At 36.7% G+C, this 23,076-nt stretch overlaps 1 protein-coding gene across 43 annotated transcripts in view; it reads left to right on the top strand.

The window, feature by feature from the left end:
* Positions 1 to 23,076, top strand: part of SLMAP (sarcolemma associated protein) — a 148,070-nt gene that overhangs the window by 100,066 nt on the left and 24,928 nt on the right. For 20 of the 43 annotated variants that reach the window (XM_060161526.1, XM_060161517.1, XM_060161518.1 and 17 more), the window contains 4 exons: positions 854 to 916; positions 12,885 to 12,944; positions 18,293 to 18,373; positions 18,656 to 18,715. In XM_060161526.1, coding sequence (XP_060017509.1) covers positions 854 to 916; positions 12,885 to 12,944; positions 18,293 to 18,373; positions 18,656 to 18,715 — 264 coding nt within the window. Of the gene's footprint in view, positions 1 to 853; positions 917 to 12,884; positions 13,011 to 18,292; positions 18,374 to 18,655; positions 18,716 to 23,076 lie in introns of all 43 variants that reach the window. The other 23 variants (XM_060161528.1, XM_060161529.1, XM_060161522.1 and 20 more) reach the window with 2 other exon arrangements.

The raw sequence follows: 23,076 nt of genomic DNA, 5'->3' as shown, positions 1-23,076 counted from the left end.
TTCCAATGTCTGTTTGGTAGTTTTGAAAGATACAAATATGTACTTGAAGGATGTTGTCCAGATTTAGAAGTTAACTCTTTGAATCAAAGTAAATAAAGCTTATTGTAAGAAAAGGGCTGAAACATTTATTAAACTACTGTGTTAGGTTTTGATTCTCTTTACTTATTGAAAAAAAAAAATCTGTTTGACCTGAGCGAAACCATTTACCAAGCTCTTATTTTAAAATGTACGGGCATTGATTTTAATCATTTAGGCAGAGATAACAATGTAATGATTTGATAGTGTATGAAGTATAGATTAAGTGACTCAAGGGGAAAGACTACTAGTGAAATGAAAGTGTAAAAATTAAAATATTATATCAGTTTCTTAAAAATTTTAAGGCATTTTATGGTATTCTTAAAATATTTACTGTTTGCCTCTTAACTAAGATGAATATCTTTGAAGGGGGACTGTTGGAGAACAGTCATTTGAAAATTAATTCAGTAAGAACAAATATAAAATTTTTAAATTATTTAAGGGTGTTTGTTAAGCTCTCAAGAAAAAGATGTATTTTAAAAGTGGGAGAAGCTTTTTAAAGCAATATATTTCTATGGTTTTCTTGAGCTATTTGGATAGAAACTGCACCTTTAAAAGCTAACCATTTGGGGTACAGATTAAGATTATATAATTATAATTTTCAGTCATTTAACTTTAACTCCAAAATATGTCTGCTGTTAGTATTAAAATAAATTAAACTTTTATTAATCTTATTCAGTTACCCATGTTAATACATTTTGGTTTTCCTACCTTTGCTGTTGGTTTTCAAAAACAGCAACAAAAACTGTATCCTTAAAGGTGTTTCTTTCTTTATTAGAGCACTTGCTTTCAAAGAGTGGCGGGGACTGCACTTTTATTCATCAATTCATAGAATGCCAGAGTGAGTACAGAGTATTTTTCACATTGATTTTAATGAAGTCAGGGTCTAAATTGAAAAATGAGAGGAATAATTAACATCTCAACGTGTTTGTTATGGTAGAAGTGCACAAAGGCCATCTTCAGACAGCAGTGGTTCTTTTAATACTGTTTCTCTCCTTTGAGAAAAATGTTTCTCTTGTATTTGCCTTCACGATGGAGGTGAGCATTTCATATTGCCCACAAAAAAGAGGCAGTTTCAAGCTTTTTAAGTAAAAAGCATTACTGAGTAGGGAATAAAATAGAATGTCAAGCAACGAAACCTCTGTCTGGATACTTAGGAGATAGTAATAACATTAACCTGTTTTACTTAAGTTCTAGTTCTATCACAGATTTGGATTTTGAGATTCTTAGATAAATATCTTAAATGATTAAATGAAGCCACAAAAATAGTGATTTCGTTTGGACACTCAGTTCTGGAGATAGCCCTTAGGGTAGCAAGAGCTTTCTAGAGAAGAAGTAGTAATAGATTGTCCTAGAGTGTGACATCTACTACCTACTCTGGGGAAGTTGTACAAGGCTAATTTTAATAATATTTAAAAGATAGACAGGTTGGCTTTTGAGGTGATTTAGAACAAAAGAATTCTGAATGCTGAATTCTGAACAAAAGAATTGTGTATTCCATCTTACTTGAAAATCATGTGACTGCTTAAATCTGTAACAATCACAAGGTTGTGTTATTCTCTTAGTTTCTTAGTAACAATTAAAGGTCACGCTGTGTAGTAAAGATTCATTGATAAAATCTATACTTTTTCCTATCAGACACACATTTTGTCAGGCATTTTTTTCTTCCTGTTTGCTCTCTCTTTGAAATGAGTGGTTTTCCAAGTATTTATGCTCATGAATTCATTTTATGGGTGTGCATGCATGTGTGGTTACTGTTCCACCCTTTGCTCCCACCCTGCCAATCTCAAGAGCATTTGTGGATCGTAAGGGTCACACCTGGTAGTTATAGCAGGCACAAACTCAACAGATCACATGTTATACTCCTTAGAGATGCTTTAAGGAAACATGGAATTTCATTTAGTAGTTTTAGAAGAACTTCTGTTTTTGTCCATTTTAGAGACTATAATGTTGAATGTAAGTTTAATATTACTTTGAGCCAAATTGTTTAATAAATATGGCACATTTCTTTGTTCTTTGTTTTTTCATAAAGCAAAGATTAGTGCATCTTTTTGTTACCTTCTGGTTACTAAATCTCATTTTTACAGTCAGCAGACACAGGGATTGGGGCAAAATAATTGGTACCCACTGAAACCAACTAAAAGTAGGATGTGTAACCTAAAATATATATCTTTAAGAGAAGGGTTTTATGCTTAGTTATGTGACCATTTTAAAATAAGTTATTTTTATTTTGAGCTTTTGGGATTTATGTTTTGAGCCTAAAGAAATAAGAACAGAGAACTATCAAAATAATGTTTTACTAAGTTACTGTTTGCAAAAATCATTTAAAGTATTATTATGAAATGTTTAAAATATTTAGCTGTAGTTTTAACACAGAGCAATGTTTGTTTTAAATAAAGAAAAAGATGTTTGGAGATTTTTATTGGGTCATAGTTATGGGGGCAAATAAACATTCAGAGATTGAGCAGAAGTTATATAAATTATAGCAATCCCCTCAGTGAGGATATTAGCCAATAAAATAATGTTTACAAGGACTATGTAATGGCACGGGTAAATGCTAAATGTGATACACAGAGGGGAAATGAGAATATAAAACCCTGTTTTCTTGGACAAAGAGTGAACCAAAGAACAGAAAAAATAAAGTATAAGCATTCCTAGATGTCTGAATCCACTGGGTTCTTAAGTATAAATAGTGGAAGTTTGGGTTGTAAATTCAGGTAGCTAGGGATATAGCTTGTTATCTGAATCTGTTTGGTTCCTGAGTTTTGGTGGCAAGTAGCAAGAGCTGTATCTCAAATTTTCCAAATCTGTTTGGCTCCTTAAATTTGGATAGCTGGAGCTGGCGTAGTAAGGGTTACCTCTGGTTTGATTTGTTCCCATTTTCATTATTTTATGACATTTGTATTGTTTGATGACAAGGTGCCATTATTGAAATTGTCATGCTTAATAAATATTATGGCAAGCTAGGCAAATTCAGCAAAAATCTTACTCAAGTGAACTTTTGAAACAATTTTGGATTATTTTTTGACAAGCACACATAAACTTTTTTGCCATTATTTTCATTGATAGGCATCTTGAACTGATTTATGATCTTGACAATGAAGTGTATATTCTGTGAGCAGTAATACTTCATATTTTTGCTTCGTCTTTTAAAAAGCAAATATTAAGTATCTAGTTCTCATTATTTACTATGCTTGTATAGTGTAAATTCACTTGGTGTTTTAAAAATTAGATAGCAAGTAGTTCACTTCCATAGGAGTCATCATGCCTATTTTATTATATTTTTATTTTTTAAATTTATTTATTTATTTTTGGCCACGTTGGGTCTTCCTTGTTGTGCACGGGCTTTCTCTAGTTGTGGAGAGCGGGGGCTACTCTTCGTTGTGGTGTGAGGGCTTCTCATTGCGGTGGCTTCTCTTGTTACGGAGCATGGGCCCCAGGCATGTGGGCTCTGGAGCGCAGACTCGGTAGTTGTGGCGCATGGGCTTAGTTGCTCCGCAGCATGTGCGATCTTCCTGGACCATGGCTCAAACCCATGTCCTCTGCATTGGCAGGCGGATTCTTAACCACTGCACCACCAGGGAAGTCTCATCATGCCTATTTTAAATATATTGACAGATTTTTTTTTTCAGTTTATGTGTATGACTCCGTAAGAGAACAATTTGGTTGTTGGCTCTCTCCATTTATAAGGTGATTTTGAAGAAATTAAATGGGTCGGAACACATTTCAATTTGTTTTCCTTTTATGGTAAAACAGACTGTTCCTTTTAATTCTCTTTTAGGAGAAAAGCTTTTTTTAAAAAATATTTATTTATTTATTCATTCATTCATTTATGGCAGCATCAAGTCTTAGTTGCGGCACGTGGTCTCTTCCGTTGCGCGCGTGGGCTCCTTGCTGCACCGGGCAGGCTTCTCTCTAGTTGTGGCGCTCAGGCTCCAGAGCATGTGGGCTCTGTAGTTTGCAGCACGCAGGCTCTCTAGTTGACGCACCGGAGCTCAGTAGTTGTGGCGCGCAGGCTTAGTCGCCCCGCAGCATGTGGGATCTTAGTTCCCCGACCAGGGATGGAACCCGTGTCCCCTGCATTGGAAGGCAGGTTCTTAACCACTGGACTGCCGGGGAAGTCACTAGGAGAAAAGCTTTTATTCTCTGGCATAGAGATTGGATTTTGAACAGATTTAAATATAACCTTTTGCATAATTCCAGAACTGTGAAGTAAATTTTCTATATAAAAATACATCATATAAAATCTAGAATTAACAAGTAACTTTAATAAAACTTACTAAAAAGTTTTCACAAATTTTCTTCTTCAGAGATTCAGGCATGAAGTTTGGTTTAAGCAGAACTCCACATACTGTGTTCCCTGCAAATTTTAGTCACTCAAGGTTTACCATATAAACTTTAATGAATACATTGAGACTTTTGTATGCTTGCTAAAGATGCTTTCTGAGTTAAAAGTTGTACATCTCTAAATCTGTTTCATACATATTTTGTGAATTCTGCCACTTGATTAACTTGTATGCTGAGTGAAAGGATGAAGGGTCTAAAAGGTAGAGAAGCTAAGGATGTAGAGACCTGCCATCACTTGGTGGGCATGGAGTGAAAAACAGCCTTCTCTGAACTGCTTCCTGCCCCTTTGATTTCTCTTGCTACTGTTTGTCGAGGTGTCTGGGTGCCAGAGAAACTTTCCTCTGAGGTCTGCTTTGTAGAGACAAACTGCCCACTCCCCCAAGGGCATCTGCCTTTTGATGATGGAGTTAAGAGTCCTATGAAATAAACCTCATGTCTTTGTATTCTTAATCCATGCTTACTATGCGACTTAATCATTTTTACTATCATATTAGGCAAAAGTCTAATTCTCTTAATATTTCATGTCTTATTTTTTTTCCTGATTAAAAAAAAAAATTCTCTCCCTGCCTCCCACCCCCATTTTGAAATTACAGTCACTATCTGTGTATGATTCTCTCATTCCATCCTCCGTGCTCTTAGGGCTTTGCTCTCACATAGAAATTGCCTTATTTGGAGTAATGCATTGAATCAGTGTTGCTCTTGTGACTGTTTACTTTTCATCACTCTATGAGATCAGCCTCTCTAAACAATTTCAGGCTTATTCTGATTACATATTGTACTTGAAACAGAGTTTTAAATTTTCATCTTTTAAACTTTTATTTCTCTAAGCCAAAGCAGTTTATTTATGCCAAAGAATAGAAAACACTTGGTGTGGTTCCCTTCTCTTAGTAGTTAATGTCCCCATTACAGGAAAACTCTTGAGTTTTAACTAGATGTTGCTAATTTTTTATTTCTTTGTTCTTAGAGTAGTTGTCCAATGTAAGATATATTGGAGGGGTTTTGTTTGTTGTTTATTTGTACCAACCATCTCCCCAGTCAGCTAGCTTTCCAATATTTCTGCCAGATTTTCTTCCAGTATAATTGCACAGAAGATAGTCTTAAATTCATGCCAGTAGTGTTTTGGTATATAGACTGTTCCTTTAAAAAAAAAATCCATTTCTGTATTCTGGAAATTGGTTCATTTCGTTGAATTTTAAATCTGTCATTGAATTCTAATTTGTTTTTCTTTTGTTCTTCCTTATTCTTAGATTTTAAGGCAAACAGCCTCTGGAACTGTTTTTAGGGAAAGGCAGATTATCTTCTGTAATAAGAATTGCTTTAAGTATTTTGCTGCAGAAACAAATAACCTTGTGAAAAAGTCTCTATTATTCACATTAGCAACCTCTCAGAGTCACCCTGTGCAGTTCTAAAGCTTTCTTTCTACTATGTGAGCTGCTATTCTCTGCAGGGAAATAAATTGTTGGCTTGATGTTGAATGCTGATTGTTAATTTTTATTTTGGTTGTATCTTGATGTTAATTCTTTTTTTTTTTTATAAACTTATTTATCTTATTTATGTATTTTTGGCTGCGTTGGGTCTTCGTTACTGTGCACGGGCTTTCTCTAGTTGGGGCAAGCGGCAGCTACTCTTCGTTGCAGTGCAAGGGCTTCTCATCGCGGTGGCTTCTCTTGTTGCGGAGCACGGGCTGTAGGCGCGTGGGCTTCAGTAGTTGTGGCACACGGGCTTCAGTAGTTGTGGTTCGCGGGCTTAGTTGCTCCACGGTATGTGGGATCTTCCCAGACCAGGGCTGGAACCCGTGTTCCCAGCATTGGCAGGCAGATTCTTAACCACTGCGCTACCAGCCCCTTGATGTTAATTCTAATCTCAGTTTCTTAGCTGTATTTCCCTTAATGACCTTCTAAGTAACTCATTTTCATTTATGATGTTTAGAGGTGGATCAGAGGAACCTTTATGTGAATTCTGATTTGGTCCCTCATTGGCAGTATGACTCTGGGTGGTATGATCTCTTCAAACCTCAGTTTCCGCATTTGTAAAATGGGATGGTAGTACCTACTTCATAGGATTATGAGAATTAAATGAGATAATGTTTACTAAGTGCTCTAATTCCTGGCACACAGAAATACGTGTTAACTAGAAGGTAGAAAACTTTTGCAGGGGCGTGGGGCAGAGTTTGGAGAGGGTGTTAATGGGAGCTTTCATGTTGAAGTAACTTGTTTTCCTCCTTTTTATTCCCATTTTCAAGACAGTGAAAGCTAATTGATCTAGCTTTATTGCTCCTGTTAAAGTAATATGTTTCCAACAATCTAGGGATTGTCTAACTTTTAAATTACCAATATGCGTGCCATTTTAAAAATTTGGTCTCAAGCACATTATTTTGATGCCCTAGTCATAACATTTTCTTTTTAATGAAATCTAACTTTGAGATTTAGAAATATTCTCCAGGTTGGCATTTACAACAGCAAATTATACAGTTCTTTTTTATTCTTCTACTTTTCTGTCTGTTTAAGATCCCTAGGGAGCTGACATCTGTATATGATAGTACTGTTTGAGTTTATTTTCTGCTTTCAATTGGTTGTAGCTGTCATGTGAGGAAAATGGCTAAGAACTAGGCACACCTGTGCTCCCTTTGAGCTTCTTTTGTTTGCCTTGTTTCTCACTTTCATTTTGCGCCACACAGTAATACAGATAGTATATAATATATTTTTATCAGCCAAGAAATACATTTGGTTCTCTTCTATTCAGTCTTTTGACAATATTAGGCAGTTTTTGCAATTCTGTAATATGTTTTCTGACTAAACAAAGTGCTTTGGTGGTGGTTCTCAAATGTTGTCAAACTTATACCCATCAGTTCTTTTCCTTGGTAGGTTCCCTACAGAATGCCTAAACACGTATATCAGGCGCAATTCAAGAATGTCCGCAGCAGCAGTATTATTCACAGTAATTCAAAACTGGAAGTAACCTGAAAGACCATCAGTAGTTAAATGGATAAAAAACACTGAGGTATATAGGATGAATAAAGTTCAAAACCACTAAAATTACATTATTTACTCACACATACTTGAGTAGTATGACTATAAAGAAATGCAAGAAATTAAATACCACAGAAGTCAGGATAATGCTTACCTCATGGGACTTTGATTGGAAAAGGCAATGTGGAAGGCTATGGAGGTGGTGGTTAGGTTCTGTTTCTTAATTTGGGCAGTAGTCATACAGACATTAACTTTAAAAAAATGTTATTAACCCGTACCTTTGTGTTTTATGCCCCTTTCTAAGTCTTGTTTCATAATAAATATAGTTTTAGAACAGGGAAAAATGAATAATAATCTCTCCAGAGTAACCCTCAAAAAGAGGGAGTTTTAAAAAAGAAAGAAAATCTTGGGGACTTCCCTGGCAGTCCAGTGGCTAAGACTTTGCCTTCCAATGTAGGGGGTGCGGGTTCTATCCCTGGTTGAGGATTAAGGTCCCACATGCCTTGCGGCCAAAAAAAGCAAAACATAAAGCAGAAGCAGTATTGTAACAAATTCAATAAAGACTTTAAAAATGGTCCACATCAAAAAAAAAAAAGAAAGAAAGAAAGAAAATCTATCTTTCATTTGTGCCAAGGCAAATAGTTCTTTCAAGACCTGCAGTTATTATTATATGGAAGTTCTTTTTTGTCTCTGAGGGGTCTCTGATTTTCAGTACTTCTTAAAAGAGTTGAGGTCTCCACCCCAAGTTTGAGAAATAGCGGTTAGAAACTTTTTTAAAAACAATATTCTTTTCCTTAATACTTTAATCACAGGACACTAATGATTCACTAGATTGGTAATATAGCCTTAATAATTTCAATAGTGGTAATAACAGCAGGTAATTATTATCTAGAGCTTAATACTGGTACTGTTTGAAACTTTTTATATGTATTTAATCCTTAGTTTTTTACAATGAGGAAAATATTCAAATAATTTTTCCAAGTTTGAACTCTTTAAACATAAATGCCTATGTTTCATTCATTCAGCAAATATTTATTAAGCATCTACTATGTATATACCAGGCATTATTTGGGAGGTAAGCAATGAACAAGACAAAGATAGCTTTGCCTTCATGGAATTTACATTCTCTTGAGGAGATGAAAACTAATAAACTAATAATATGTCAGGTAGTGATAAATCTGCTGAAGAAAAAATGGAAGGTTATAAGACAATAGGGAGTGATAAAAGTATTATGTAGGACTTGAACAGATTTGGGACTAAGCTGAGTGAGTTGTACATGTGTCTGCAGAAAGAGTGTGTGAGATGGAGAGAAACCATATGAAAACCCAAGGCAGGTCTGAAATTGGAGTTTTAGAATAAAAATGCCTTTAAAAAATAAATAAAACGCCAGATAGTAAATATTTTAGGCTTTGCATGTTAAAAGGTCTCTGTTATAGCTACCAGACTCTGCCATTGTTGTGAAAAGCAGCCATGGACAATGTGTAAATGAATGGACCTGTCTATGTTCCTATAAAACTTTATTTACTGAGGCGGCAGAAGGCTGGATTTGGCTCTGTGGGGCCATAGTTGATCCCACGGGGATCTAAACATAGTTGATCCCATGTGGGATCTTCCCGGGCCAGGGCTTGAACCCGTGTTCTCTGCACTGGCAAGCAGATTCTTAACCACTGTACCACGAGGGAAGCCCGAATAATAACCTTTTATCTGTTATTTGTTTTTCAAATATATTTTCCATGTTTGCACTTGCCCTTTTCCTTTGTTTATGGTGAGCTTGATCATATAGTTTTAATTTATATGATGTCAAGTCTATCACTTTTTTCACACGAGGCTTTTGAAGTCTACATTTTGCCTACCTCCCCTCCCACTTTTTAAACATTGTGTTCCCTTCATTCACTTCTCCCACCTCCCACTCCCCTCCTCTGGCCAGCCATCAGTCTGCTGTCTGTATCTATGAGCTTGTTTTTTTTTTTTTTTTTTAAGCTTCCACATATAAGAGAGGTCATATGGTCTTTGTCTTTCTATGTCTGACATAATTCACTTAGCACATTGCTCTTGAGGTCCATCCATATTGTCACAAATGACAAGATTTTATTCTTTTTTATGGCTGAATAATATTCCATTATATATACCAACCATAATTTCTTTATTCATCCATTGATGAACACTTCAGTTGTTTCTTTACCTTGGCTATTGTAAACAATGCTGCAGTGAACATGGGTGTGCATATATCTTTTCAAGTAAGTGTTTTTGTTTTCTTCAGATAAATACCTAAAAGTGGAATTGCCGGATCATATAGTTCTATTTTTAATTTTTTGAAGAACCCGCATACTGTTTTCCATAGTGGCTGCATCAGTTTACATTCCCACCAACAATGTACCAGGGTTCCCTTTTCTCCACATTCTTGTTATTTCTTGTCTTTTTGATAATAGCCATTCTAACAAGTGTGAGGTGATATCTCATTGTGGTTTTGCTTTGCATTTCCCTGATGATTAGTGATGTTGAGCATCTTTTCATGTACCTATTGGCCATCTGTATTTCTTCTTTGGAAAAATATCTGTTCAGATCTTCTGCCCAATTTTTAATCAGATTTTTTTTTGTCTTTTTTTTTTTCTTGCTGTTGAGTTGTATATACAGATTTAGATCATAGAATAAAAGAAAGTCAGTGAAAAGCTGAGAAGGAAGGAATGAGCAGGCACATAAAAGAAGTAGGAATGAGTAGTATCCTAGAAGTCAAAGGAAAAGAGTTTTAAAAGGGAGGCAGTAAACTTTTGATTAAATATGGTGAATGGATCCATTCATAGTAAAATATTATAAAACACATAGGACACAAGGACAAAGAGAATGAGAGTAGAGACTAATTTTAGAAATATAGAATGATCAATTGAGTGGTAAGAGATTTTGGAGGATGGGAAGTAAATTCTTAATGAATAAGAGGTTTTCTTTTGAGATAATGAAAATGTTTTGGAGCTAGATGAAGTTGGTGCTTCCATATTATTGTGAATATACTAAATGCCACTGAATTGTTCACTTTAAAATTAATACACTATGTGAATTTAACCTCAGTTTTTAAAAACAAGGCCATATACTGAGGTATATGAAATTTAAGAACACCAGGGATAAAGAAAAGATTCTGAAAATTGCCAGAGAGAAACAAAGGATCTCATACTGTATTATTAATCATAATAAACTAAATTATAATATAGCAACAAATAAATCCTGAAATCATAATGGCTTAATTCAACAGACATTACTTTTCATTTATGCTACATGTCCATGGTGAGGGAGAACACTCTGTTCTATATTGTTACTCAGGAATCTAGGCTAATCTGAACACATAGTTTCTAGAGTGGGGGGAGAACAAGTGTAGAAAAATCCTACTGTACTCTTTTAAATGCTTCGGCCCTGGCTAGAACCAGTCACATGGACCTTCCTGAGTGCTAGGGACTTGGAATGTGCAGTCTTCTCAGGTGCCCAGAAAGGACAGGCAAACCAGGCATTGCTGAGCACAAGAAGCTTCTACAGTGCATAATGAGGAACAAGAGTCAGACTGGCATTAGACTCACCTTCCAGCATGAAGCTAGAAGATAGTGGAACAATGCTTTAAAAATTCTGAAGGGGGCTTCCCTGGTGGCGCAGTGGTTGAGAGTCCGCCTGCCGATGCAGGGGACACGGGTTCGTGCCCCAGTCCGGGAAGATCCCACATGCCACGGAGCAGCTGGGCCCATGAGCCATGGCCATTGAGCCTGCGCGTCCGGAGCCTGTGCTCCGCAACGGGAGAGGCCACAACAGCGAGAGGCCTGTGTACCGCAAAAAAAAAAAAAATTCTGAAGGAAAATTATGTCGTGTAGAATTATGTTATCTGTCAAACCAGTCAAATGTGAGGGTAGAACACTAACATTTTCAGAGGAACAAAGTTACAAAACATTTACCTTCTACCCACCCCTTATCAGGAAATTATCAGAGGATATATTACACTAAAACAAGGGAATAAAACAGGAAGAGGAAAATTTGGGATCTGGGGGCAGGGGATCTTGTACAGGATACACCTCAGACTGGAGCAGGAAGATTAAAGGGCCGGGAGAAGGGAGAGACAGGGATATATAATGTGATAGACTGCCTGATATGTTTGAGGATATTGAGAGTTTTATGGTTCTATAAGAACTTGGGCTGTGTTTGAGATATATTTTTAAAAATTAGCAAAACAAAAGAGGGCATTGTAAGTTCCCAAAATAGTAAATGTTGTACAAGGAAAGAAATATAATTATTGCATATTATATAACTCAGGTATAGATAATAGTCATAATATAAATACTGATGACAGATGGACAAAATGTAACTCTTATGAGGATGATAATAGGATATGAGAGCATAATCATCTGTAAGAGATTGTCAGTAAATAATGCCTAAAATGGAAAAATTAAGAAATAGCAATGTATTATTTAGAAATATAAATGTAAATACCAGAAGAAATGGCTAAAAGTTAAAAGTTGTTGTTTGTAGGAAGTGATTTTTCAAGAATGGAATGGAGTAGGACAGAGGATGGGTAAGACAGCTTATGTTACATATCTTGTAGGGTTAATGCCTTTTAAAATTATCTAAATTTATTACTTCGACTTCCTATTTTTCAAGGAGGCAGGAGCAAACAGTGCCACATGCTGCAAAGAGCCTATGTTAAATGAAAATTAAGAAAAGGAACCATGGGCTTTGGCAGATAGGTTATAGTGATCTTGGGGCCGTTTCAGTGGTTGAGTAATGGGTGTAGACCAAGTTGCAGTGAGTTGAGGGATAGAAGAATAGAGAAATTTCACATACTTCAAAGTGTAAAATGAAGGAGACCAACTGACATATAGAATCAGATAATGGTGTATACAGAATAGATATATTATCCTCCTGACTGAAAGGCCGAATATGAAAATCTGACCTTAAATAAATTATAAAGAAACTACATTATACATTTGCAGAGACTCCCCCATAAAACAAAAGCAAAAGTTTTTTTAAATTTCTTTCAGTAATTAGCTCTTCTAAAATTATTCATTTTACTGAAACATGTCATACAGGCATCTCTGCTAAATTGTGTCAATAGGGAAAAGTAAACTGTTGATATAATATAATTTGTATTACTTCTTTATTTAAATGAAATACCTTCTCAGAATTCCTTTATTTCAACTTAATATCCTTGATTTAAAGAAGGTTGCTTTGTTTGTTCTGAGTCCTTTTTTAAAAGTTCAAGGCTTTTAAAATAAGGTGAAAGCTAATGAAAACTGAAAGCAGTTCAGTTCCCTTACCCTCGGATTTCTGCATTAACCTGACTCATCTAGTATCATTCCAGTTCTCTTAGTTCCCCTTCCAGGTTCAAGTTTTTGTTCAAGCCTAGTCATGGGAGTAATGTTATCATCTTTAAATTTGGTCATGGAATGTGTTACACTGCCCAGCTCAGGGAAGTGCTTGCTACTCAGTTTGGGCTTCGATAGTAACGTTTATTTTCTTTGGCAGAGAAGCTGATCGTCGAGGGGCATCTAACCAAAGTGGTAGAAGAAACAAAGCTTTCAAAAGGTTCGTTTTCTGTGGGTTTCTGTGGCATTTTTCTGTGGGTTTTGACAACTCTTTTGGATAATGAAGGTTAGTATACATTTCCAAGTTCATAGTACTTTAACCATCAATTTATGTCTTACAGCTCACAAAATGGCAATCTAGTAACAATATCAGATAATAATATAAAATAGTTGGAGTTCTGTTTTAAGAAGGATATGTTCATCAGAAAGTTTCTTTTTAAATGGGTATATATGTGTGGGTTTTTTTTTAATGCTTGGAATAGGTTTCGTTAGGTATTAAAGATTTGTTGCAATCTCTCTGTCTCACTTCCAGCATTATTTTCAGCTTTGATCTCAAAATTTTAATCAAACGCAATGTAAATCTTTTTTGAAACAGGTGAAAAATGCTTGCAGTTCCATTTTGTTGGTTATCATACGTTTAATAGTCCTTATGATATTTAATATTATCTTAATTGTTAGCATTTCAATTTGACTTAAACAAAAGTGATTATGTAGAACCTTATATTTTTTAATGAACAGTCCTGTAATTGCTTGAAGTAATTTATTCTGTTGATTCTTTTCTGTTACAATTGTCAGGCTTAGAGAAGAAAAGTGAGTTTTAAAGCATCGTATTGTCGAGTCACTTTTATGTATAGGGAAATTGTGCAAATAAATTTAGTGGGATATGCTCATTATTCATTCTAGGACTTTCATCAGAAGAACATACCAGTATAAAATTTAAAACTAAATTGACAATCATTTTGGTTAGCTAAAACAATGAGTGATAAAAGTTTGCAATACTCCACTTCATTACGTTTTGTTTTATGAAAGTAACTGGATCCATTTGGCTTTTAAAAATATTTAAAAGGATAGTGTTATTTCATATATCTGGTGGCTTCCATTTGGAATTTTGTGCATGGCAGATGCCATATTTGGAGAAAGAATGCATAAAATATGCATCACTAATACTGTTCTGGCAAACAGGCATTGAGTTTCAGAACAGTGAACTATTTTTAGTACATATGGCAATTTATTTCATCTTATTAAAGTGAGATGAGAACAGATTTTAAAATAGCTTTTACTTCACCACCTAAATACCTATTCAGATTAGTTGGTTAAATAGCCAATACTTTGATGTAGAAGTAGAGCCTTAGAAAAAAATCAGTGCTTCTTATAATTAAAGAAAAGTATCTTGCTACCCAAGTGCTTCTATTTAATGCATTCTGAATTAGAATATATTTCCTTCAAATTATGTGATGTCATTATTGAAAAAGAAAATCGTATGATTTCCTTTTGAAATCTGGCTATAAAATATGTATTTAAAGTTTTAAAGAACATGCTTTTTGACCTAGCAATTTCACTTCCAAGTTTTTATCTTAAGGAACAAATTGGACAAATGTGCAAGTGCATTTGTTTGTGTTGTTTTAAAGGCAAAGAAAGGAAAACATAAGTGTCCAATAAAAAGGGCATTGATTAAATAAATTATGGCAACTAACTCCATGCAAGTGAATAGAATACATCCTTTAAGAATGATAATACGGGGACTTAACCTCGTGGCGCAGTGGTTGGGAATCTGCCTGCTAACGCAGGGGACACAGGTTCGAGCCCTGTCCGGCAAGATTCCCACATGCTGCGGAGCAACTAAGCCAGTGCACCACAACTACTGAAGCCTGCGTGCCCTAGGCCCCATATGCCGAAACTACTGAGCCCACGTGCTGCAACTGCTAAAGCCCGCGCGCCTAGAGCCCGTGCTTCGCAACAAGAGAAGCCACCATAATGAGAAGCCTGCGCGCCTCAAGGAAGAGTAGCCCCCACTTGCCACAACTAGAGAAAGCCTGCACACAGCAACGAAGACCCAACACAGCCCCCCAAAAAAGAATGATAATACAGGGAATTCCCTGGTGGTCCAGTTGTAAGGACTCAGAGCTTTCACTGACCGGGCCCGGGTTCAATCCCTGGGCAGGGAACTAAGATCCTGCAAGCTGTGCAGCGTGGCCAAAAAAAGAATGATAAAACAGATGTTTTATATACCCAGAGATATTTCTATCAGCAGTCAACATTTTACTGGTACTTCCCACAGACAGCATGCAGAGGTACACTAATCCTTGTGACAAACTACTTGGCTGAAATAAATTACATTTTAAATGCTTTATATCTGGCTATACAGTATTTTCTTTTGGGTTTGGCTGGATTGTTTTATTTTTTAAATGCTTTCATTGCTGATGTTTTTAATGGAATGATATTTAAAACTGATTTTAAATATCAGTTGTTGGAAATTGCCAATTACCAGCTGTTACAAGTCTTGGTAGTATTTCCTTCAGGTATTGCACCTAATGAAAAATGTAATCATAAGTTGCGTATGCCTTCTATTTAAGTCCTAACTCAACTTGCAGTTTACAGTAGATTTCAAGGTGGAAGTAGAAAGAATACAGGGTAGGTCAAACAGTAGCTTTTAATTCCAGGTTCTACTAGTAACTAGCTATGTGCCCTCAGGCAACTTACTTTAGCTCTTTAAACCTCAGTTTCCTCATTTGTAAAATGGGATCAACAGTATATAACTTAGAGGATTTTGTGGGAAGTTAATGAAATATTGCTTATAAAGCAGGAAGCACTGGTCCGTTGTCCAACAAATGTTAGTTCTCCTTTTTTTTTCCCCTTGATCCTTGACCTTGCTTTCTTTGCAAATAATGGTTCCAGTGGTGTAGGAAGTGGTCTGTGTTTGTCTTGCCCATCTGTCGTTATGTCTGCTTGAAGATAGTGAAAATATTCACCTTATTTTAGACATGCCAGTTTGGGAACAGTTTTGGTATTGATGTTGGTAGCCATTCCTCCATTTACTTCTATATACTATTGGTATGCATTTTAATGATTAAATACTGCACAGAAAATCAGCTAGTAAAGACTTTTAATACTGGAAAGTTGGGTGCTGCTTCGTAGCTGAAAAGTAGATGTTTTGAACAGTAGAGACTCTACCACTCATTTGTTGTGTCCTGTGTTTCATCTTGAATAGATTTTGTTTGCCTCTCCGTATAATAACTCTAGTATCAGGACACAACAATGGTGAACCATGACTTGACTTGCTAAAAGCTTGCCTTCTTACTCAAAGTAAAATTGTGTTTCTAATGGTCCTCTTTTTAGCGCACCTACTATGTACCGTGCACTGTTCTATGCAATGGGATTATAGCAGTTAACAAAACAAAAATTCCTGCACTCATGGAGCTTATATTCTAGTAAGATCTTAATGGAAGATAGTCCCACCTCTAAGGCAATTTTACCTTCCTGGCTACTACTCCAAATAGGAAATAAAAGTTCCTTCTAAGACAGAAGAATACTTTTGAAAATGCGTTCCTCTTGGTTTACCTCTGTATCTTGATCATCAAATTGCCAAGAATATTAAAATTAGGAAAGAGTCATTTTTGTCTTTTCCTTTTTGTTCCCACAGTGGTTTCTTTTCTGTCTATATATAGACAAGATGTGTTAGCCTGCCTTATTTGAGACTGTAACTTAGTGATCAAAACTAGTACATTCAGAAATGTCTGACTATAGTACACTGTGAATGCACCAGAGGTCACAGATTAGATTCCCATGGACCTCAGTAATCAGTGACTTCACTTGTAATCAAAACTCACTGTCGGGGCTTCCCTGGTGGCGCAGTGGTTGAGAGTCCGCCTGCCGATGCAGGGGACACGGGTTCGTGCCCCGGTCCGGGAAGATCCCACATGCCGCGGAGCGGCTGGGCCCATGAGCCATGGCCGCTGAGCCTGCGCATCCGGAGCCTGTGCTCCGCAACAGGAGAGGCCACAGCAGTGAGAGGCCTGCGTACCGCAAAAAAAACACAAAAAACAAACCAAAAAAAAAAAACTCACTGTCTCTCCCCAGTTGGCCTTTGACTAGAAATGGCAGTGAGAAAGGAAGCAAAAGGCTTCTTGTAATCCATCACTCATTTCACAAATGAAGCCATAAGTTCTAATGTATTCTTATATGGAATAGCTTAGTTCTTATTCTTATATGGAATAGTTCTTAATGGAACAAGTTATATTTTAATATTAATTATTTTGACAGTATTGGTTTTAGATATGTTTCTGACTGTTTCTAAAATGAAAAATATCTCTTGATTAAGTTGATTATGAAAACAATTATATGTTCGCTATAATTTTTCAAACAATGTATAAAACAATGTGAAGTTAGAAAATAAATGTTCATCCCTACCTTCAGAAATGACCATGGTATCTCTGTTGTAGATCCTTCTAGACTTGAATGAATATATACAACAAAAAATTCATAGCTAAGTGTATAGCCATTTTCAGTCTAAAGGGGGTCATCTTATACATGGCTTAACAGACTTTAGTTTTACTTAATAGTAGTGAATATATCTTGGATATTTTGCATTCCATAATGAACAATGCTGCAATGAACGTCCTTATGTATATATACTATATGTTGCCTATTATTTCCTTAGGAAAAGTACTAGAAGTGGATGTACACATTTAAATTTTTGATACAGATTACCACAAACAGTATAGTTAAGTGCGTAACATTATAAAAAGTAATTATATGTTTAGTGAATTTATAATCTCACTGAGGAAACAAGATATATGTATACACAGAGAATGATATAAAATAGAACATGATTAGTTATAAAACCCTATGTCCCAGAGAAGATAAATAAAAAGGAGCAACATGCTGGAGAAATGAAGACTTGCTTAGAGGTAATGGAGCTTAAGCTATGTCTTAATATAGCCTGAATAGGCCAAGTAGTGAGAATGGTCCTTTGAGTTTAAGGAAATATCAACTCAAGCAAAGAGTTTCAGGCCTGTGGTTCAGGGACAGTAATACTTTCTTTAGATATAAAAGGCTGTTAATTTTCTTGTTTTAAATGTTACTTTTATAAAAGACAATGGTGATTTTTTTAAAAAGAGTTTTTATCATGAGTATAAATATTACTAAGGCAACCTAACTAGTGTTTTTATATAATAGAATCCTTTTCTTTCATCATCTTCATACAGTATCCACATTGTCCTGGGAATTTTGCTATATTTGTTGCAGGTCTCTGAATATTTTAGCAAAGCTTGCTTCATTTTTGTTTCCAGTTGGCCAGTGGACAGCCTTGAACAAAAGCCCCAGCCCTCCTCTACACAGCAATCATGATCCACATTATAATTTAATATGAGCTACGTGTAATAACCAGCATTCCATTTTGGACTAGAGTGGTGAAGAAGTAAGAGATTCAGTGATCTCAGTTAATTTTAAAAGTATTTCGCATACCAGTAGATTTAGAGCACTCATAGCCTGAAGCAGTTTTATTGATATAAGCTATTTAATTGTAAAGAGATTCTACTTTTATTTATTTATTTATTTATTTCTTCTTAGAGAACCAGGCAAGAGCAAAGGAATCTGATTTATCAGATACCCTGAGTCCAAGCAAGGAGAAAAGTAGTGACGACACTACAGGTGAGTTTTAACCTAATATTTATAAATCTGTAGATGTTATTGTTACCTACCAAGCAGTTCAGGTATGCAGGTTAGTGTGGGTGGAGATCTCAAAGTTTGTGTTTGGGGGAAAAAGCAATACTTCTGTTTATCAAGTCACTCCCTTGAATCTTGGATAAATTTAAAAACTACTTTCAATGATCCAAATACAATAGCTGTATAAATTTCAGTTTTTTATTTTGGTAATGATAGCTTGCTAATACAGTTTACTGTTTATAATTATCTTTTTTCCCCCCTTTGTAGACGCCCAAATGGATGAGCAAGACCTAAATGAACCCTTTGCTAAAGTGTCCCTATTAAAAGGTATTTTAACTTGTTTTTAAGACATTTTAAACCAGGGCATCAGATTCACCCTTTGCCACAAAATCATGTATTATATGATGTTTTAAGCTTTAGTTAAAACTAAGTTTTAACTTAAAAGATTAAGATAGGTTCTCTAAAGTATCAGGAACTAAAATTTAAAATGTTGATGTTGGTGCCAGTGCTTTAAAGAAAAACATTTAAGTTGTAAAATAGTTTGTATCAATCAAAGTTATATGAAGGCAAGGCAATAAGTGGTAGAATGTGAAATGCAGCTGTGGTCTTTTTGTGTTTACCTTGATGTCTCTGATAGAAACTCATTACCACTTTAATGTAAACTAAAAATAGATTAAAAATATTAACTTTCTTGAAAGAACTACCTGTTTGCTCTGTTATCATATGTAGCAGTTGTAAATTTCCTCATTTTCTGGCCCTCCTCATTCTCCAGTAAATATCCCCAGGTTCTTAGGACTCTTCTAGAAATTTTGGGTGGGGCTAAGATGAGCAGTGCATATAATAAATTCTTTCACTTGTGTCACTTCTAAATAAGAAGTACATTTATTTGATATTTACTTGTTTAGAATGAAATGGGTAGGAATTAAATTAGTATTTATAAAAGTGTTTTTAAAATAAAGTGCCTGGGGGTGGCTTATTGATAAACTTGTGATTGTCAGCATTTAATCTTCCTTTTTTTTTTTGCAATCATGACAAGAGCTGCTACACCGAAGATTCACTTTTAAGTGTTTTGATCCATTTCTCATTTAGAGAAAATTATTATTTTTTACATCTTTATTGGAGTATAATTGCTTTACAATGTTGTGTTAATTTCTGCTGTACAACAAAGTGAGTCAGCTATATGTGTATACATATACCCCCATATCCCCTCCCTCTCCCACCCAGCATTTAGTCTCTTTTATAATTGCCTTACTGTACACAAGAAAAGTTGACATATAAGTTCAGCTCACTAGGTTGCACATTGTAGTAGCAGTGGACCAATACCAGGCAACTCTTGGAAATTAGCAGCAAAAGCAGCCTGTGGAGGTTTCTTTGTATAGAAATGCCTTTGCTTCTGGCTGGGCTATTAAGGGATCTCCCAGTACAGACCCTAAGTTTTGGATTATATAAGGAAGCCTTAGTTTCACCCTGCATGATCCTGCTGCTCTCCTAGTTGTATAATGATTGGGATTGGGGTTGGTTAACCAAGAGATTACCCAGATTCTCTCGAATTCCTTAGTCTGGGCATCATGGCCTTCTCTTTTCTCCCCCATGGACACTGAAGCTGACATGGCTCTTTGAGGCACCTTTGACTGAATTCCCGTACCAAGGGAAGCCCTGAGGATTACTGGCCCGGGCAACCAATTGCCAACCTGTTTTTAAGTATGATAATAGTTTCCAGTATTCTTATCGATCCACACTCTTCTCAGGTGACCTTTGGTGTTTACGAGACATGCCTTTTTTCTAGTGTGGTAATAATAAATCTAAGTTAATGTGTGTACAGGCCAGAAATCTCATCTTGGAGCATTTCTGATTCTTCTCAGAAATGTAAGACCATTAATGCATAGAATGTTTTTGCTGATCCTGAAAAAGTTTGGGAACCTTGGGCCTTTGGAGGACGCACAGAAACAAGAAAGGAGGTGAATGAGGAAGGGACACCCGTCGTAAAGAAGTAGCTGTTCTTATGATCTTTTTTTACTGTAGAAATTTCCCAGAAAGCTTTTCAGCAGCCAAATCCAGATTGATTTATAAGTAGTAATTTTTTTTTTTTAGAAAAAAACAACATCAACAGGAGTTTAATAACATGTATACCTCCTGTATACAAGGGAGATACCCAGGAAAACTGAGTAACTCCTGTAAATAGTGTTTATGATTGTGTTAATTATATTCAACTGCTTTAGTGCTTTTGTAATTTTATGTGTCCATCTGCTTTAGATTTTATTTTTATCCTCTTCCCTACCACAATGCCATATATTTGGAAAAACTCAGATGTTTGTTGAATGAATTAATAATAGACCTCTTACATCAAAGTTATAAAACCACAAGAGCATTAGGAAAGTGACAGGCTCTAGCCAAGAGGCTAAGAGCCAAAGATCTCTGAGTTCTGACCCAGCTCTGCCATTGATTTGTGGGTTGTTTTTTTTAATTCACTTATTTGTTTATTTGGTTGTGCTGGGTCTCAGTTGTGGCATGTGAACTCCTAGTTGCAGCATGCATGTGGGATCTAGTTCCTTGAGCAGGATTCAAACCTGGGCCCCCTGCATTGGGAGCGTGGAATCTATTGCACCACGAGGGAAGCCCCTGCCATTTATTTGTAATATATCCTTGGGCAAATTGCATAACCCCTCTGTGCTTCAGTGTTTTTCGTTTGTTGGTTTGGGGAAAACCAACTTCATAGGATTATTGTGAGGATTAAATGAAACAGTACAAGTAGATCGCTTAATATGTTGTTGGGAACATAACATGTTAAGCCCCATAATGAAGATACTGATAATAATAATAATAATGATGGTGATTAACAAAGGCAAACCTATCTGGGGACTTCCCTCGTGATGCAGTCGTTAAGAATCCACCTGCTGGGCTTCCCTGGTGGCGCAGTGGTTGAGAGTCCGCCTGCCAATGCAGGGGACACGGGTTCGTGCCCTGGTCCGGGAAGATCCCACATGCCATGGAGTGGCTGGGTCCGTGAGCCATGGCCGCTGAGTCTGCACGTCCGGAGCCTGTGCTTCGCAGCAGGAGAGGCTACAACAGTGAGAGGCCCACGTATCGCAAAAAAGAAAAAAAAAAAAGAATCCACCTGCCAATGCAGGGGACACGGGTTCAATCCCTGATCCGGGAAGACCCCACATGCTGTGGAGCAACTAAGCCCGTGCACCACAATTACTGAGCCTGCCCTCTAGAGCCCACGAGCCACAACTGCTGAGCCTGTGTGCCACAACTGCTGAAGCCTGCATGCCTAGAGCTCGTGCTCTGCAACAGGAGAAGCCACCGCAATGAGAAGCCTGCACATTGCAACGAAGAGTAGCCCCTGCTCACCGCAACTAGAGAGAGCCCATGTGCAGCAACAAAGACCCAAAAAAATAAATAAATAAATTTATTTTTTTTAAAAAGGCAAACCTATCAGTTAAAGGGTAACTTTTCATTAATTAAATAAGATTGTGGGATTTAAAAAAATATTTCCTACTTTATTTTTTAGGGAAAAGCAGTTGTTGGTTGTGGATCTTTTCCAGTTAATAATGTATTAATTTGTTTACTTTGCCAGATGTCAGGGCAAAATTTTTTTTAATTCTTGAGTACAACCGGAAGGCTAAATTATATCTGTAAAAGTGCCCATGATATAGGCTAGAGAATCAGACTCAAGGAAGAGGGTATAAAAGGGGAAGCTGTAGGAGATAGAGACTGGAAAACACAAGGTGTATGTGGAAGGAGGGTGGGTGTACGAATGCTACTGGTAATTGTTTGGAGTGCCATTGATGAAAATAGGTTAGTTTCCCTAACCTTGCTTTCAGTTAAGGTGACAAAAACAGAACCCACAAACTTTCCTTACATTTCTGTATGATTGCCAACTTTTGTTTAATGAAGTGGTATTTTTGTCAACACCTCTTGAAAGATTTTGCAACTTGATTTTAAGAATAGAATTGTTGGGCTTCCCTGGTGGCGCAGTGGTTGAGAGTCCACCTGCCGATGCAGGGGACACAGGTTCGTGCCCCGGTCCGGGAAGATCCCACATGCCGTGGAGCGGCTGGGCCCGTGCGCCATGGCCACTGAGCCTGTGCGTCCGGAGCCTGTGCTCCGCAACGGGAGAGGCCACAGCAGTGAGAGGCCCGCGTACCGCAAAAAAAAAAAAAAAAAAAAAGAATAGAATTGTTAAATCAATCAGTAATTAGATAAAGAAAAATCACCCATTAGAAGCGGGAAATTTTAGAAGAGCCTCCAAGAAACAGTCATAATAGCCCTAAATGGTTGTTTCATCCATTGTTTTTCTTTGTAAGAGTTGTGTAAATTCTTTTTTTTTTTAAATAAATTTATTTTTGGCTGCATTGGGTCTTCGTTGCTGCGCACGGATTTTTCTCTAGTTGCCGCGAGTAGGGGCTACTCTTTGTTGCGGTGTGCGGGCTTCTCATTGCGGTGGCTTCTCTTGTTGTGGAACACGGGCTCTAGGCGCGCAGGCTTCAGTAGTTGCGGCTTGCATGCTCAGTAGTTGTAGCTTGCTGGCTCTAGAGCACAGGCTCAGTAGTTGTAGCACTCGGGCTTAGTTGCTCCGCGGCATGTGAGATCTTCCTGGACCAGGGCTCGAACCTGTGTCCCCTGCATTACCAGGCAGAGATTGTTAACCACTGCGCCACCAGGGAAGTCTTAAATTCTTTAAA

This window comes from Lagenorhynchus albirostris, chromosome 10, assembly GCF_949774975.1.
Source record: "Lagenorhynchus albirostris chromosome 10, mLagAlb1.1, whole genome shotgun sequence".
In the NCBI taxonomy this organism is placed as follows: domain Eukaryota; kingdom Metazoa; phylum Chordata; class Mammalia; order Artiodactyla; family Delphinidae; genus Lagenorhynchus; species Lagenorhynchus albirostris.
Note: the sequence above shows the minus strand (reverse complement) of the source record. Positions and strands in the feature narration are given on the sequence as shown.